This window comes from Punica granatum, chromosome 6, assembly GCF_007655135.1.
Source record: "Punica granatum isolate Tunisia-2019 chromosome 6, ASM765513v2, whole genome shotgun sequence".
Classification (NCBI taxonomy): domain Eukaryota; kingdom Viridiplantae; phylum Streptophyta; class Magnoliopsida; order Myrtales; family Lythraceae; genus Punica; species Punica granatum.
In genome coordinates this window covers 23277000-23291518 of record NC_045132.1, presented here as the reverse complement: position 1 = coordinate 23291518, position 14519 = coordinate 23277000, and the positions used below count along the sequence as shown (strand labels likewise).

At 42.6% G+C, this 14519-nt stretch overlaps 4 protein-coding genes and 1 pseudogene across 5 annotated transcripts; 3 read left to right on the top strand and 2 right to left on the bottom strand.

The window, feature by feature from the left end:
- Positions 1–2026: 2026 nt before the first annotated feature.
- Positions 2027–6173, top strand: LOC116210889 (serine/threonine protein phosphatase 2A 57 kDa regulatory subunit B' theta isoform-like). Of its 2 annotated transcripts, none has more exons than XM_031545011.1 (3): positions 2027–2260; positions 2516–4099; positions 5442–6173. In XM_031545011.1, exons 2-3 carry the CDS (start codon positions 2882–2884, stop codon positions 5802–5804), a joined length of 1581 nt encoding a protein of 526 aa, XP_031400871.1. In that variant the 5' UTR covers positions 2027–2260; positions 2516–2881; the 3' UTR covers positions 5805–6173. The 2 variants fall into 2 exon arrangements, with proteins under 2 accessions (XP_031400871.1, XP_031400869.1); XM_031545009.1 differs by having other exon boundaries at positions 2030–2260; positions 2542–4099.
- Positions 6174–6856: 683 nt separating this feature from the next.
- On the bottom strand, positions 6857–7652 carry LOC116212275 (salutaridinol 7-O-acetyltransferase-like). The gene is made up of 2 exons (XM_031546837.1): positions 7448–7652; positions 6857–7293 (listed from the first exon to the last, which is right to left on the bottom strand). Exons 1-2 carry the CDS (start codon positions 7650–7652, stop codon positions 6857–6859), a joined length of 642 nt encoding a protein of 213 aa, XP_031402697.1.
- Positions 7653–8449: 797 nt separating this feature from the next.
- LOC116212274 lies at positions 8450–10279 on the top strand (annotated as a pseudogene).
- Positions 10280–10351: 72 nt separating this feature from the next.
- LOC116210891 lies at positions 10352–11966 on the bottom strand. The gene is made up of 3 exons (XM_031545013.1): positions 11504–11966; positions 11184–11315; positions 10352–10995 (listed from the first exon to the last, which is right to left on the bottom strand). The coding sequence occupies exons 2-3, from the start codon at positions 11305–11307 to the stop codon at positions 10541–10543; spliced, it is 579 nt and encodes a 192-aa protein (XP_031400873.1). The 5' UTR covers positions 11308–11315; positions 11504–11966; the 3' UTR covers positions 10352–10540.
- A 29-nt stretch (positions 11967–11995) lies between these two features.
- LOC116210890 (BAHD acyltransferase At5g47980-like) lies at positions 11996–13903 on the top strand. The gene has a single exon (XM_031545012.1). It carries the CDS (start codon positions 12152–12154, stop codon positions 13445–13447), a length of 1296 nt encoding a protein of 431 aa, XP_031400872.1. The 5' UTR covers positions 11996–12151; the 3' UTR covers positions 13448–13903.
- The last annotated feature ends 616 nt before the right edge of the window (positions 13904–14519 follow it).

Genomic DNA, 14519 nt, shown 5'->3' with positions numbered 1-14519 from the left:
ATTTTCTATTTTATGATAATTTGATTAATTCTTAGGGGTGGTGAGGAGTGTCAACCAAGTAATGCTGAATTTGCTGATTCCATATTCCTTGGGCATCACAAGTTTTCATATTTAGTATGATGGTTCGCGAGAATTTTAAAAAGATCTCTAAAATATGATGTAGCCGTGAATATATTTGTGTCTATGGTGCTGCAGTTTGTATGTATGCCTTCTAAGTCATTGTTTCACATTAAGTGGAAGCAAGAATTATGGAGAATTAACATTGTTATTGTTAGATTAGATGTCTCATAGCTGTAGCATATCTGGGTTAGTCTAGCTTATCAAAAAGGAAAAATGCATCCAAATTTGGAAGTTATTCCAATCTTTTATATGATGTGAATGATCTAAATCGACGATAAGAATATGAATGTATAATTTTTTTTTTTCTGATATGATGATAATTTTTTCCTTTATATTAAAAGAGAGTACAAAATATGGTAATTTAAGGTATCCGTGAATAGTTTGGAGGAAATTTTTGCAGAAATTTTTGGGTCTATACATTGCAAATGGTGCAACATCAATGAATTACATTTTTCTTTTTATTGAAGAATGACATCTTACATGGGAGTAATTGTTCCAGCTAGCACTTGCCAGAGAAGTTCTTGTCCTTAATACACCTGACTTAAGGGAGAAGAAACTGAGCTAAAACTATATAGACTCGATGTAATCCGTATCACTGAATGACCGATACGGACGAATTATAATCAAGTTAGTACTCGTATATCAAGCGAGACAACTTCTTTTTACGGCATGCCGGTGGAACTTCCGAACAAAGGTACCGAGGGGAGAGAATCTATGCCGCTTACCCCCTTTGACGGGCAAAACCTTCGAAGAAGGAGAAACTTATGCAAGAAGTGAAGCATCCGAAGCTATATATGCAGGTTTACCCATTGGACGGGGCAAAGCCGAAGATGGATGATGGAGAACAATCGGCCAAAGCAATCCAAGGAATCCTCCCTAACAAAAGGCACCTTTTGCTCTTTCTGTTGAATGAAATATTCTTCAAATTCCACTTAATCAACAAGGCAATGGACGAAGAGAATGGACACCTATCGAGGCCAGCCAGCCCTTGATCACTAGAGCCCCGGCCCAAAGTCGCGGAAAATAAAATGTCAAAAGTCTCGATAGTTCTTGAACCGCGTACGTTACTGATTCAAATCAGATGTTACGTACAGATGAATCTTTATAATTGAACATAGCCCACTTCAAGTCGAGATTCACGGCATTTTCTCTTGTTACTAGCCTTTTGCATATATGTTGACATACTTATGTCGGGATACACAAATTCCCGTTTGATGGTTAAATTTCAACCCACATGCGCTCTCCGTCTTGCTAATGTTTCATCAGTGAAAGGTTCCACCTAACAACCGATAGGATGAGGAGAGATATGTGAATTGCACTTATTAATGATCATATAATGAACGAAAACGGATTGGAATTGACTTGCTACATAAAATAAAATAACCACATTTTGTAGAGTGATTACGTTTCACAGAAGCATTTGGAAAAGAAAATTTTGTAGTCCTTCCCCCCCCCCCGGGAATCCATCATTTTTTGTGGTGATAATTGCACAATAATACCTCTCAAGATGGAATCCCAGATTTTAAGTCAAAGTAAATTTTCTTTTTTGGTTGAATAAGTCAGACTGGAAATTCGCGGAAATCGGATTGCTTTTGAACACGCGAGGAAGGACCGAAAAATGAGAAGTTTTTTTTATAAAAAAAAAGTAAATTTAAAATCATTATATTAAATAAAAGATTACTATTTTGTTAAAAAAGAAAGAAATTATTACAACTGAAGAAATCAGAGTCAAACAATTTCAAGACAACTGCGATGGGCGTCAATAAAATATAGCCGATGGCTTTCCTCTCCGTCGGTTTATCGTTTTTGACTTGACAATTTTGAAATTTAAATTGCCAAAAATAAAATAACATATAGCAAAGAAAAAAGGAAAAAAAGGAATTAATAAAAAATAATAATAATTTGCCCAAAAAGCAGAATTGTGCAGGACCAGGCGGGCATCGGCCATGGCTTTCGAGGATGCAAAGGGGAGAATTTTTCACTGATTGAATCACCCGACATAACATTGTTTTCCTCAAAAAACCTCTACTTCCTCCTCCTGCAGCCTTCACGAGCAACAACAACAGCAACAGCATCAGCAATTTCTCGACAACGAGGATCTGACAGAAGAGTTCTGAGCAAAGTTTTGAGTCTTTCCTCTGTAAGTGACGCACTCCCTGTCCTTTTCCTCATCTGGGTTTTCCCTCTTTGTTCTCCCCACTTCACTTCAGCGCTTCTCTGAGCTTGCATGTGGCTCGAGGAGGCAAAGCTTCGGTTTTACTATGTTCTGTCTGTTGGGTTGTACTGATTCCAGCTGTTCTTTAGGATGCGGTGTTTACTCGTCAATCTGTGTCTTGTTTTTCTGTTTTTTGTTGATTTGAATCGGAAGTTAGTGGGCATTTTCTCATTTGAGTAGCTTTTGGCTTCCGTGATTTTCTGCAGTCGGGTCGAAAGTTGGGACCTTTGAGCTTCGATTTATGGAGGCGTGACATAAATCTGTTCAAGGGTTTCTGGAAGCTGATCAGGACTGGTGATTTTAGGGCTTGCTCTTCTGACTACTTCTTGCACAACTGCGGTTTAGTTCGATGCAGCAAACCTCGCATTGAGCTGCTCTCTGGCTTCAGGTCATTTCACTTCGTTTTGGGTTGGGTTTTCTTAAACTGGGTCAGGAGAAGACGGCTCCCTGATGGAATCGGAATGGTGCATATTGGTTCTTGTGGGATATCGGGGAATTTAGTGTTGCAGCTTTAGGGAGGTGGAAGGTCCTAAAATTATATGAAGTATGATCAAGCAGATACTCAGCAAGCTTCCTCGTAAATCTTCAAAGTCGGGTGACAGTCGAGACCATGGCAAAAACTCTAATCCATACTTTGAATCGTCTATCAATTCGAGAAGTGGTGAATTAGGAGTCAGTGGCTCGGGGAGCTTTAGCCTCTCCTTGAGTTCATCTAATACTCATGCTCCTGATAAGGGAGCTATTCAGGGAGGCAAAGTTCCAAGAGGAGCTAACTCGAAGTTTAATGGCAATTTGGTGTCTTCTTCTTATGAAGCATTGCCTGGGTTCAAAGACGTGCCAAACTCTGAAAAGCAGAACTTATTCATCAGGAAGCTGAGCTTGTGCTGTGTTGTGTTTGACTTCACTGACCCAACAAAGAACCTCAGGGAGAAGGAGATTAAGAGACAGACTTTGTCTGAGCTAGTGGACTATGTGACTTCTGTTAACGGAAAGTTCACAGAAACCGTAATGCAAGAGGTTATAAAGATGGTGTCAGCAAATTTATTTCGGGCACTCACCCCTCAGCCACGTGAAAACAAAATTGTAGAAGCTTTTGACTTGGAAGAAGAGGAGCCCTCCATGGATCCTGCATGGCCGCACTTGCAACTTGTTTACGAGTTCTTCTTAAGGTTTGTTGCATCCTCTGAAACCGATGCTAAACTTGCCAAGAAGTACATTGACCACTCTTTTATCCTCAAATTGCTGGACTTATTTGACTCAGAAGATCACCGAGAAAGGGATTATTTGAAGACAATTCTCCACCGTATCTACGGCAAATTTATGGTGCACCGCCCATTCATTCGAAAATCCATAAACAACATTTTCTACCGTTTCATCTTTGAGACCGAGAAGCACAATGGGATTGCTGAACTTCTTGAGATCCTGGGCAGTATTATTAATGGGTTTGCTCTGCCTTTGAAGGAAGAGCATAAGCTGTTCCTAGTCAGAGCTTTGATTCCTTTGCACAAGCCCAAGTGCTTGGCTATGTACCACCTGCAATTATCATATTGCATCACACAGTTCGTGGAGAAAGATTGCAAGCTTGCTGATACTGTCATCAGGGGCTTTCTGAAGTATTGGCCTGTCACGAATAGTTCTAAGGAAGTGATGTTCTTAGGCGAATTGGAGGAAGTATTGGAAGCCACTCAGCCTCCAGAGTTCCAACGCTGCATGGTGCCGTTATTTCGCCAAATTGCGCGTTGTTTGAGCAGCTCGCATTTTCAGGTAATATTTATGCTGCAGCATTTCATTTGTTTACGTTGTGATCTGGATCTTGATTGAAATTTTCCTTTATGTGATCCAGCTCCCAGATGAACTAGTCTATGTTCCAGGAAAGAACAATATCATCTTCTTTTTTTTGATAGGTCCTCTTTTATTCTTTCGATAGTTAATAGCATCATTCTCTTTATCTGGATTTTCTATTTCATACCCCAGACTTTTTGTGCAATAAAATGCCTTTTTAGTGCTCGCGGGATGAAAGAAATATTGACTTCTGATCGTAGGCCTGTTACAGTGTTGAGATGGTAATACGAACGATGATTTGATTTTGTCTACGCATATTTACTTCAGATAAAGACAGACCAAATTCTTTGCAGGCATGATCTATTACCCAGTTTGATCCCGTGCTATATTGTTTTTCGCCTGGAGCATTTCTATCATGAGTCCCTCAACATCCTGCATTCTTCAATCATCTAAGATGGGCACAACTTACTTTTACGATGCTATTAGGACTTGAATGAACTATTGACTTCTGAGCATAAGTTGTGTAACTATCTGTCATCTTCTTGAAGATGCTTGTACTCATTTAATTGATTTGTGTTATGTATTTTTTTCACTGTTGGTGGAAGTAAACATTGGTGAAAATTATACTTTTAGTTTCTGATGTTGATATTGGTTTTTGCCAAGCACTTGAGCTTGTAATTTGTACCTCTGTTGGCACATGGTTAAAGGCAATTCTTCTACTTATTAAGGCAGAAACTTGTTCATCAGATTTCTCCCAGTCCCTTAATTATGTTAACTTGAAACAGTTGGCCATTCTTATTTTTTTCTGAAATTTCTATCTCAGGTTTGTATTTCTTTTCTTGTCATTTCCGGGGAGTTCACTGCTATGTCCTATATTGAGCTCCTTAGGTTCTGGAGTTCCATCTCTAATTGGGGGTTTCGGTTCAAGTCACTTCTTTGTCCAATTCAAGTGATGCATATATTTCATTTGTCTATGCTTGTCGTGGTTAATAGTTTGTAATGACCGGTTCAATAGTAAATGGCGATTATCGTGGACTTTTAATGGTGGGACCTCTAAGCATCAATTTTTTTGTTTCTGGGATATCTAAGCATCAACATCTAGATTTCTGGACTACATTGCTAGCTGGTTCATCTTCAAGCTATGTAAATAGGGAAAGTTGAATGTAGTAGATTACTAAGACTTTATGCAACGGGTAATAGAGTTGAGGCTGTTTTGGCTTCTTATTTACTGGTAATTACTTTCTACTAGATAGTGCAATATCGTTATGAGAGCTTGCTCTTGTATCATAAATTTCACTCTGTTGATCACTGATTACTTTTCTAGGTGGCAGAGAGGGCTCTCTTTTTCTGGAACAATGACCACATCGAAAATCTAATCCAACAGAACCGTAAAGTCATACTCCCGATCATCTTCCCTGCACTTGAGAAAAATGCCAGAAGCCACTGGAACCAAGCTGTCCACAGCTTGACCTTAAATGTGAGGAAGATCTTCTACGACCTTGACCCCGATCTATTCAAGGAATGCTTGCTCAAGTTCCAAGAGGACGAAGCCACGGAAGACGAGATCAGAGCAAGACGCGAAGCTACATGGAGACGTCTGGAAGAAGAGGCTGCCAAGGAGGCCACGAGCACTGAAGCTGTGCTTGTCCCTGCTCCAAAATTGTCTTCTCGAACCTCTTCAGGTTAGTAAACTGGTAGTTTCAAGTGGGCTTTGATTTTTTTGATTAGATGCGATTGATCAGATCATACATGGGCATGCTTCGAAGGGTTCGATGCTCTTGGGACTAAAAATGTATATTGGCTTTTACGGAAAGAGCTGCTCACAGATTGAAAACATCATGTGAAATCAATCCGTGTTTTGGGAAATCTTGGATGCCATTTTGCTTTCAAAACACATGGTGTCATGAACCAATGTTCGTATCAGCATTATTTGAAAATGCATGTGGCAATATTATGACTTTGCTAACTAGTTCAGTGCTGGATATATTGAAATGTCTTGGAGAATGTTGGGGCTGATGTTGCTTAATCGATGATACGAAGAGAGAAGTTCTATCTATGGATTGCAACTCTTCTTCTCTGTCTTTCCTTTCAGTTTATGGGTTCAATTTTGCTATTATCGCTTTTTAAATGAATTAATATTGGTCACAATGATCAAAAACTCTTCGTTGGAGATACCGATTACCAGTGCAAGGTTTGGAGCTTATTTTGTCAATTTGTTGAGAATTCTAAAATTTCGGGGTGAATACCAATCTTGACAATGTCTTGTTCGGCCATAGTCACCCAGGCCTCCACTCCATCACCCAACTATGTGCCCATTAATATGGCAACATTCTTGCTAGGCGCGTCAGTCGTGCAAACCCAGTTCGGTTTCCCGAAACCAGATCTGTCTTGTAGAATGAGAAAGTAGTCCAGCTGCTAAATCTGTAAAACTCCAATCTGTCTCCCCTGCTCGTTAACTCCCCTCATTCGTTTCATCGGTTTAGTTGCCTTTAGGATCCCTGCATCTACTTGAATCTCTTCTACATATACAGCGTTGAGCTTTCTGGTCGAGCTCCTCAGATGCCCCACCAGATCATGTAACTCTCCTATTTTGCCGCCTTCTTCACCCGTACTCCACGGCACAATCGCCAGTTGCTAGAGGTTACTGAAAGTGGTAGCAGGCAAGGGTGGTTCGGTTCTCCACCTTAGGTGTACTACGTGGGTCAAAACGGATGACAAGCTCTACCTTTCTGATCTCTCCTAACTTGTGACCATGGCGGACTTCCGCAGAAGGGTTGTCACAGCCTCAACTCGGGTACTACTGGGAACACCTACTTGCGATCTCGGAAGAGCCAACCTTTTGCCTTCAAACACGAACCTCATTGTCATCATTTTTTCGTCGGCCATAACTCTTCTGGGCATCTTTAGGTTGATGTCTATTGGTGGGAAGAGCATCGTGGAGTCCAAATGAGGAGCGAGGCTGATTCCTCCTCGACCATTGCTCGTTTCAATTGCCGACCACATGTTTAGGCACGATGAGAGGGTTGCTCCATCAGCGACCTTGTGTGAGATACACGCCCCAATGGCTAACACTCCCACAGTCGAAAACATTGACCTGAACCGCTGTGATGGGAAGTTCCTCGTGATTGGTACATTGTAAGGATCGAGTGGCATAAGCCTTTGCATTGCGCTTCTGTCTGGGTTTGTCAAGATTTTGGAGAGCTCGACACTGGCTCAGGCTCCTTTGTAGGAGATGCCAGCATCAGCGCACTCGACTGTGGCGTTCCCCCTTAGGGTCCCCACCAGAGGATAGAACCGCGTTAGAGTCTCAGAGGGACTTCTATAGCTGACCAGGTATTGAACCGGGGGGGGTGTGGGGGAGGAGGGGGGCTGTGCCGCAGTCAGTCCCGAAATCTTCGACGGAGTAAAACGGGACGATGGGAATGAACAGGGGAGTGGCGAGTTGGTCCAAGAGGGATAGCTTGAAGTTCCTGAGTTGTTCAGGAGTTGGACGAGATGTCCAGATGGTCTCCGTGGAAACGACCTCAACCTTCATTGTTGGTTCATTCAAGTTGAGAGCTCGATGGTGAAGTGACTTGCTGTGTTCACGTTTGCACCGTTTTATAAACCGATGCTTGGGTCTAAGATGTTACAAGTTCGGGAACTTGCCCGACTGGGAACTAAAAACAAGTACTGGGATTGCTAAATTGTTAATATTCTCTCCATGACAGCTTGCAGTTATTCAGATATGCAAAAACAAGATAAAATCTGGACTCAGTATGTAACCCAAAAAATGGTATGGATTCTGTAGCATATCTAAGGGACGGACAATCGATCACTGTCATAGTCAGCAGTATTCTGACACGAGTAGATAGCGAAGAAAATCATTTCTTGGAATTCAATACATTTGTTCTTGAACCTGAAAATCAGAGGAAAGGGGACCGAGATGAAGGAAATTAGGGATCATTAAAATTTGGGTGGACTGAGGTTGATCAGTCGACTCAGTTTTTGTTCGCAATCAGTACAATTTGCAGCATCTTCCTAGTTGTGGTTGAACACATGTATCGATCAATAAATTGGGATGACTAAATTGCCAAAATTTATCATTGGTCTGGACATTTTTTTTTTATGTGGGTGCTGGCACTGGGCTCGTCGATGATTTCATCAGTGATGTGAACCTGTTTGTTAAAACAAATTTAAATTCGGAGATAAGATCGTTTCAAACTTAAAGGATGGGACCAGCTTGCCGTCATGAAATAGACATAACGAAATTTTATTTGATGGATAGAAAATGACATACACAAAAAAGTCTGTAATATGTATTACGATTGCTGCTACAGTTTGTGCAACCAGTTTGAAGCTACAGAGGGACCATAGCCATGGAGATTAAGGTAGAAATCATCTCTAAAGAAATTATCCGACCATCCGCTCCCACACTGGACCACCTCGAAACCTTCAGGTTCTCGATATTCGACCAGTTCTCACCTGCGGTCTACATTCCTGTTGTGCTCTTCTACACCGGCACTGGCACCGGGTTGGATGCCGTGGTATCCCAACGGCCGAAGACGTCGCTTTCCAATACCTTGACTGACGCAGCGTACACGTGAACAATTGTCACAGATCCGTTGATTCCGCAAAATACCGAAACTACGACATTCAATTCCCTATTGATTCTACGAATTCCTAGGAAATCGACATCCAACTCGAATTGAATCCGAGAATGAGCGAAAGAGCACGGTAGCTCCAAAACTTTATTGATGATAAAAAAAAAACTGTCCTTAGCTCTAGGGCTTGCACATCTTAAATAGGAAAGACGAAATTATAACGAAGAAAATAAAAATATTCTCTAAAATAAACTATTTCCTAAAAATTATAAAAACGCCCAAATTACATAAAATTACCACGTCTGCTGCCGCATCACTGACTCACTTCTACCCTTTTGCCAGTAGAATCAGGGACAACATATGCATCGACTGCAATGACAATGGAGTAGAGTTCCTGGAAGCTTGGGTCTGCGTTGGCACTAGCCTCGCAGACGTCCTTGCCCGGCCTGAGCCGGATGTTCTGTTACGGTTCCTTCCTGCGAGGATTATGTCCTTGAAAGCATATACCGGCAGCCTCCTGCAAGTCCAGGTGAGCTTGTTTGAGTGCGCAGGCTTGGTCATCGGAATCTCTGCGTCGCACAAGCTGGCTGATGCTGCCACTCTGAGCACGTTGATTAAGAGATGGGCCCATTCAGCCTGTGATGGACCTGAAGAGGTAGAACCTCCAGATCTTGCCGCTGCTTCTGTTTTTCCTCCGACCAAGATGTTGACTACGGCTCAGCCTGGTGAAGCGTTGAAACTAAAGCTTAGGACAAGGAGGTGATGTTTATAATATTTCCTAACACTTACTTGAAGAATACTAGTGAGTCGATAATTTACATTCCTAAAACCGATCTTACGGTCAGGTACGTATTTGATGCCAAGAAGATCGCTACTTTGAAGGTGAAATCTACCAGTGAAGTCGTTCCTCGGCCAACAAGGGTCGAAGCAGTGTGCACTCTGCTATGGAAATGCAAGATTAAAGCGTTGGAGTCGAATGCAGAACCATGGAAACCCTCTGTTCTGGCACAAACCGTGAATCTTCGCAAGCGGCTAGATTCTGCAATGCCGGAAGATTCTGTTGGGAACCTTATTGGGTTCTACATGGCAAGAGTGGATAGGATATCAGACGAGGCAGACCTTCCTAGCTTGGTAGCTAAAATGAGGAAGAGCATGGATGAGTACGTCCGTTACTACACGCGGAAGCTTTGCGGGCCTGACAGTTTCTCGATGATCTAGATAGCTACTATGACGGGAGGGGAGTTGGTGAAGGAAGACGGGTTCACCTTATCCGTATTCATGAGTTGGTGTAGGCTTGGACTGTACGAAGCTGATTTCGAGTGCGGAAAGCCCGACTGGAGCTGTAGTTCGGATTTCAAGAACACGTTGGTGTTGACGGACACCAAGGACGGGGAAGGGATAGAGGCATGGGTTACCCTACGAGAAGAGGACATGGAATTATTCGAACAAGACCAGAAGCTTCTTTCATTTGCCTCTCCAAACCTGCGCATACTTGCCAGCAGCAATTTACGATAATAGCGTGAACCTCATCGAATTGTGTTGTTCTGGGAATAAACTTTTACTCATCGAATTGTGGTGTTCTGCGAATTTTACGATAATAGTATATGTTAGTTTCAACTTAAAATTAAATGTTTAAAGAAATAAGTGTTTATTCATTAAGTTGATTTTGGTGGATGAGTAAAGTGCTACAAATTTGAAATTATTTGGAATGTTATTATTATTATTATTATTTTTTTGGTAAATTAACGGGGCCAAGCCCTTCAAGAAATTACACCAAACACAGACGGGGAATAACAACCCCCACTATGCAACAAATTACCTAAGCCATTAGAAACATAATTTAAAACATGAACACCAAACGGAAGAGAGACCACTCACCAAGTGAGGCAATTGGCACTTGAGTTTTCTTCTGGCAAGACATGATGTAACGAGACCTCCCAATCTTGATCAAGCAAACAACGAATATCATCCGCCAGCCTTCGTAAGAAGGAGAACATTTCATCCTGCCAATAATGATATTCCGAGCTACCAAGGAGTCCTCAAGAATGAGTCTTCTGCATTCCAACTCCCATGCATGTTTGAGTCCCGCAAGAATAACCTGAAGCTCCGCCATCATCGAAAAGGTGATGCCAATACTCATCATGAAACAACTAACCCAATGCCTGTTCTTGTCACGGATGATTCCATCCGCTCCCACCAAACCTGGATTCCCATGAGATGCTCCATCGGTATTTAATTTAAGGAAACCTGCTGGGGGTTTAGTCCATTGCACATACCGCCAGGAACGCAAAGGAGCTGAGGCATCAGAAAGGAGGCGCGTCAAAGAGAAGCTTTTGTAAGTCTCGATTACATGAGATGCTGCATTGTAAGGTCGATTGAAACCAGGAAGATTTCCTTATTTCTCTATTTCCACGTAAGCCAACACTCAACCCAAAGATGATCGACCGGTCTAAGGAATCAAAATTTAAGATATTGAGATTGACCTCGTAGATTGCAGAATAACCATTCCCGGAGGGGCTGGGACAAGAAGCGCTGGCGAGACGAGCTGCTAAGGAGCTTCTCCCAGCTTACTCGAACATAGACACAGTCCCAAAGCACAGGAAGCATAGATTCACCTGTTGCATTACACCGATGACAAAGAGCTGTAGAGGTAAGACGACATTTCACACGATACTCATTAGTGATGAGATGACCAACAAGCCAGAGGAATTGACCGACACGTTGCGGACCAGGCCATGACCAAATAACCTTCCTTAGCGGATCAGAGAAAGTAAATCATATGCCGAAGAAACTGTATATTCACCTGACAGAGAAAGTCTCCAAAAAATGGTATCGCAACCAGCAACAGAAGGAGGAGGAATAACTCCCGCAATACGGAGTAGAGTCGAAACTGTCAAGAAGAGGACCAAACTGAGCCCATAACCAGCTACTATAAACAGAAGTGAAAGAGGTCACCCCCCGATTGCGAGAATCTGCCGGGGTGTTCGGCACAGAATTCATAAGAGGATGGAATGTTATTTCACTTGATTGTTCAGTAGTTTATTAATTTTCAATTTAGACCCTATACCTTGATTTTTATTTTCGGTGTACAAGTCGGAGCCGAGGCTCTATACCTTGATTGTTTTTTATTTGTTATTACAAAAATAAAAAGTTGACATTTTGTAAGCATCCTGGGCCAGTGACCATCTAATCTATCACCTCCCGCTCTCTGCTTTTGTAAGAGATGTAATTGGTCCAGTTAGCTATTTTGTTTGTTTCTCGAGAATTACTATTTTACTTACGAGCAAATTATATGGTGCTACCATTGTAGGGTGGGTGCATATGGACGGACCCATGTTCGGTAAAACAGTCCCCGTGCTATATTTTCTAACACGGCTTCAGGCGGCTTCACTTTTATTTAAGGGAAACCGTTCTTGAACTGACCGCTGTGGAGGACAAGCAAGGGAAGGAAATGGAGGTGAAAGTTCACATCGTCAGGAGAGAAACCATCAAACCGTCTTCTCCTACCCCAGCTGAGCTCGGAAGCTTCAAGCTCTCGCTCTTCGATCAGCTCAACCCGGATCTTTACACTCCTCTGCTCCTCTACTACGCGGACTGTCGCGACCGCGACCAGATGACCGGGAGGCTGAAGTCTTCCTTGTCCAAAACTCTCATCCACTTCTACCCACTTGCAGGGAGGATCACGAACAACTTGTTGATCGAATGCAATGACAAGGGGGCTGAGTTCATAGAGGCTGAGGTTGGGTGCTGCCTCTCCGACATCCTTACACGACCTGACACGACTGTCCTCGAGAGGTTTCTTCCGGTTCAAATTTATCACGCGAATGCTCGGGATGCGCCCCTGCTCCTCGTGCAGGCAAACTTCTTCAAGCGCGGAGGGCTCGTGATCGGGGTTTGCGTTTCGCACAAGCTCACTGACGCAGCCACCCTCAGCACTTTCATCAATGCCTGGGCGGGAGAAGCTCGGGGGTCGAGGGAGATCGTCCTTCCTGAGTATCGTCTCTCGTCAATGTTCCCGCCAGTGGACTACTTGAGTTCACTACCCACAGTGGATATGCCAAGAACGAAGTGCATCACGGGGCGGTTTGTCATCCAATCCTCAAGGATTGCCGCCCTTAGGGCCCGAGCCGCCAGTGATTACGTCCCACGGCCCACTGCTGTAGAAGCTGTGACGGCCCTTGTATGGAAATCTGCTGCCACGGCTTCATGGAAGAACTCCGACCTCAGGGCAGGTCCAAAACAGATTGTCCTGGCACAAAGGGTGAACTTGCGGAAACGGGTCAGTCCGCCACTGCCAAACAACTCTGCGGGGAACATGGTGACATACTTCCAAGCGAAAACGGAAGAGACTGAGCTGAAGCTTCAAGCATTAGTATTTCATCTGCGGAATGGAATCCGAGAGCACCAGCAGCAGTATATCGAACAACTTCTAGGGGAACACGGGGTCCCTGCAACATTGAAAACAATAAGAGATTACGGGGTGCTGCTGGCAAATGAACGGGTAAAGTTCTACAACTGCAGCAGCTGGTGCAAGTTCCCGCTGTACACGGTGGATTTCGGTTGGGGGAAGCCCACCTGGGCGAGTGTCGCGAATGCGGAGTTCAAGAACACTATCTTGCTGATGAACACTCCGGATGGGGAGGGGATCGAGGTCTGGTTGACCCTGAGCAAGGCGGACATGGCCTTGTGTGTGCATGATGAAGAGTTACTTGAATTCGCAGCCATGAATCCGAGCGTTGAATACTGATGCGCAGCTGTGCGAGCCTCGTAACTCCACAGTTGAAGTTTAAGCACAGTTGAATGCATGATGAAGAGTTGCTTGAAAACTCTCGTCTCTATACAAGCCTTCGTATTCTCAAAGGGGAAAATGGTATATCTGTTTTAGGGTGTAAATGAGATAATATTATTTGTAAATGGTTCAGGCTCGGCTCGACAAAAGTTCAAATTCGGCTCGCTCTCATGGAGGTCGAGCCGGGAATCAGCTTGAACTCATCAATTAAACTTGCCAAGCTCAATGATATTCGCGTGGGCCTAAATAAGCTTTTTTTTTATATTTAATTTTGTTACAATTATGTATATGTATCTATAGAATGTGTATATGTACATGTTCTAGTTTTATGTATGGCGGGTCCAGCTCTTGTTTATTGAAACAAAAAGAAGGAAGAGAAAATAAATGCACTAGCCCCCCCTACCATTTGTTTTCCATTCTCCCACAATTTCTTTGTCCCACGTCGGTTTGGAAACAGGAAAGTGGGGCCTATCGTTTCGATAAATTGGGGAATGTTTTTCTCTATTTTGCTCTAAGTAATTCGTTGAGTTGTTTATAAATAAAATTGTTCTCTTTCGTGATTTTGACTTATGGCCAATCACGTTTATTTTTATATGCTTCTCAATACTCCTTCTCCTATATTAATGTTGCCTTTGGTTTCATAGTAGAATTTTAAAATCAGATTTTGATTTTGAAAAAGAATGGTATAAATGGGGCCCACCCTTTGACTTTGTAAGAGTTATGTTGTTTTGTTGTAAAAAAAGTGATATAAATGGGGCTAACCCTTTGACTTTGTATGAGTTATGTTGTTTTGTTGTGAAAAAAAGTGATATTAATGGGGCCACTCTTTGACTTTGTATGAGTTATTTTGTTTTGTAGTGGGTAAAGTTACGTTAGAATTATGATTCTAAAATAAGACTATGAAACCAAACGAGGCATAAATTTCTAAACTTCCCCTATAATGAAAGCAAAAAAAGAAAAATGGCGCATTATTTTTTCTTTTGGGTGAAAATCTTTTTTTTTTGTTTGTTTGCAAGACCTTTGACTTGTC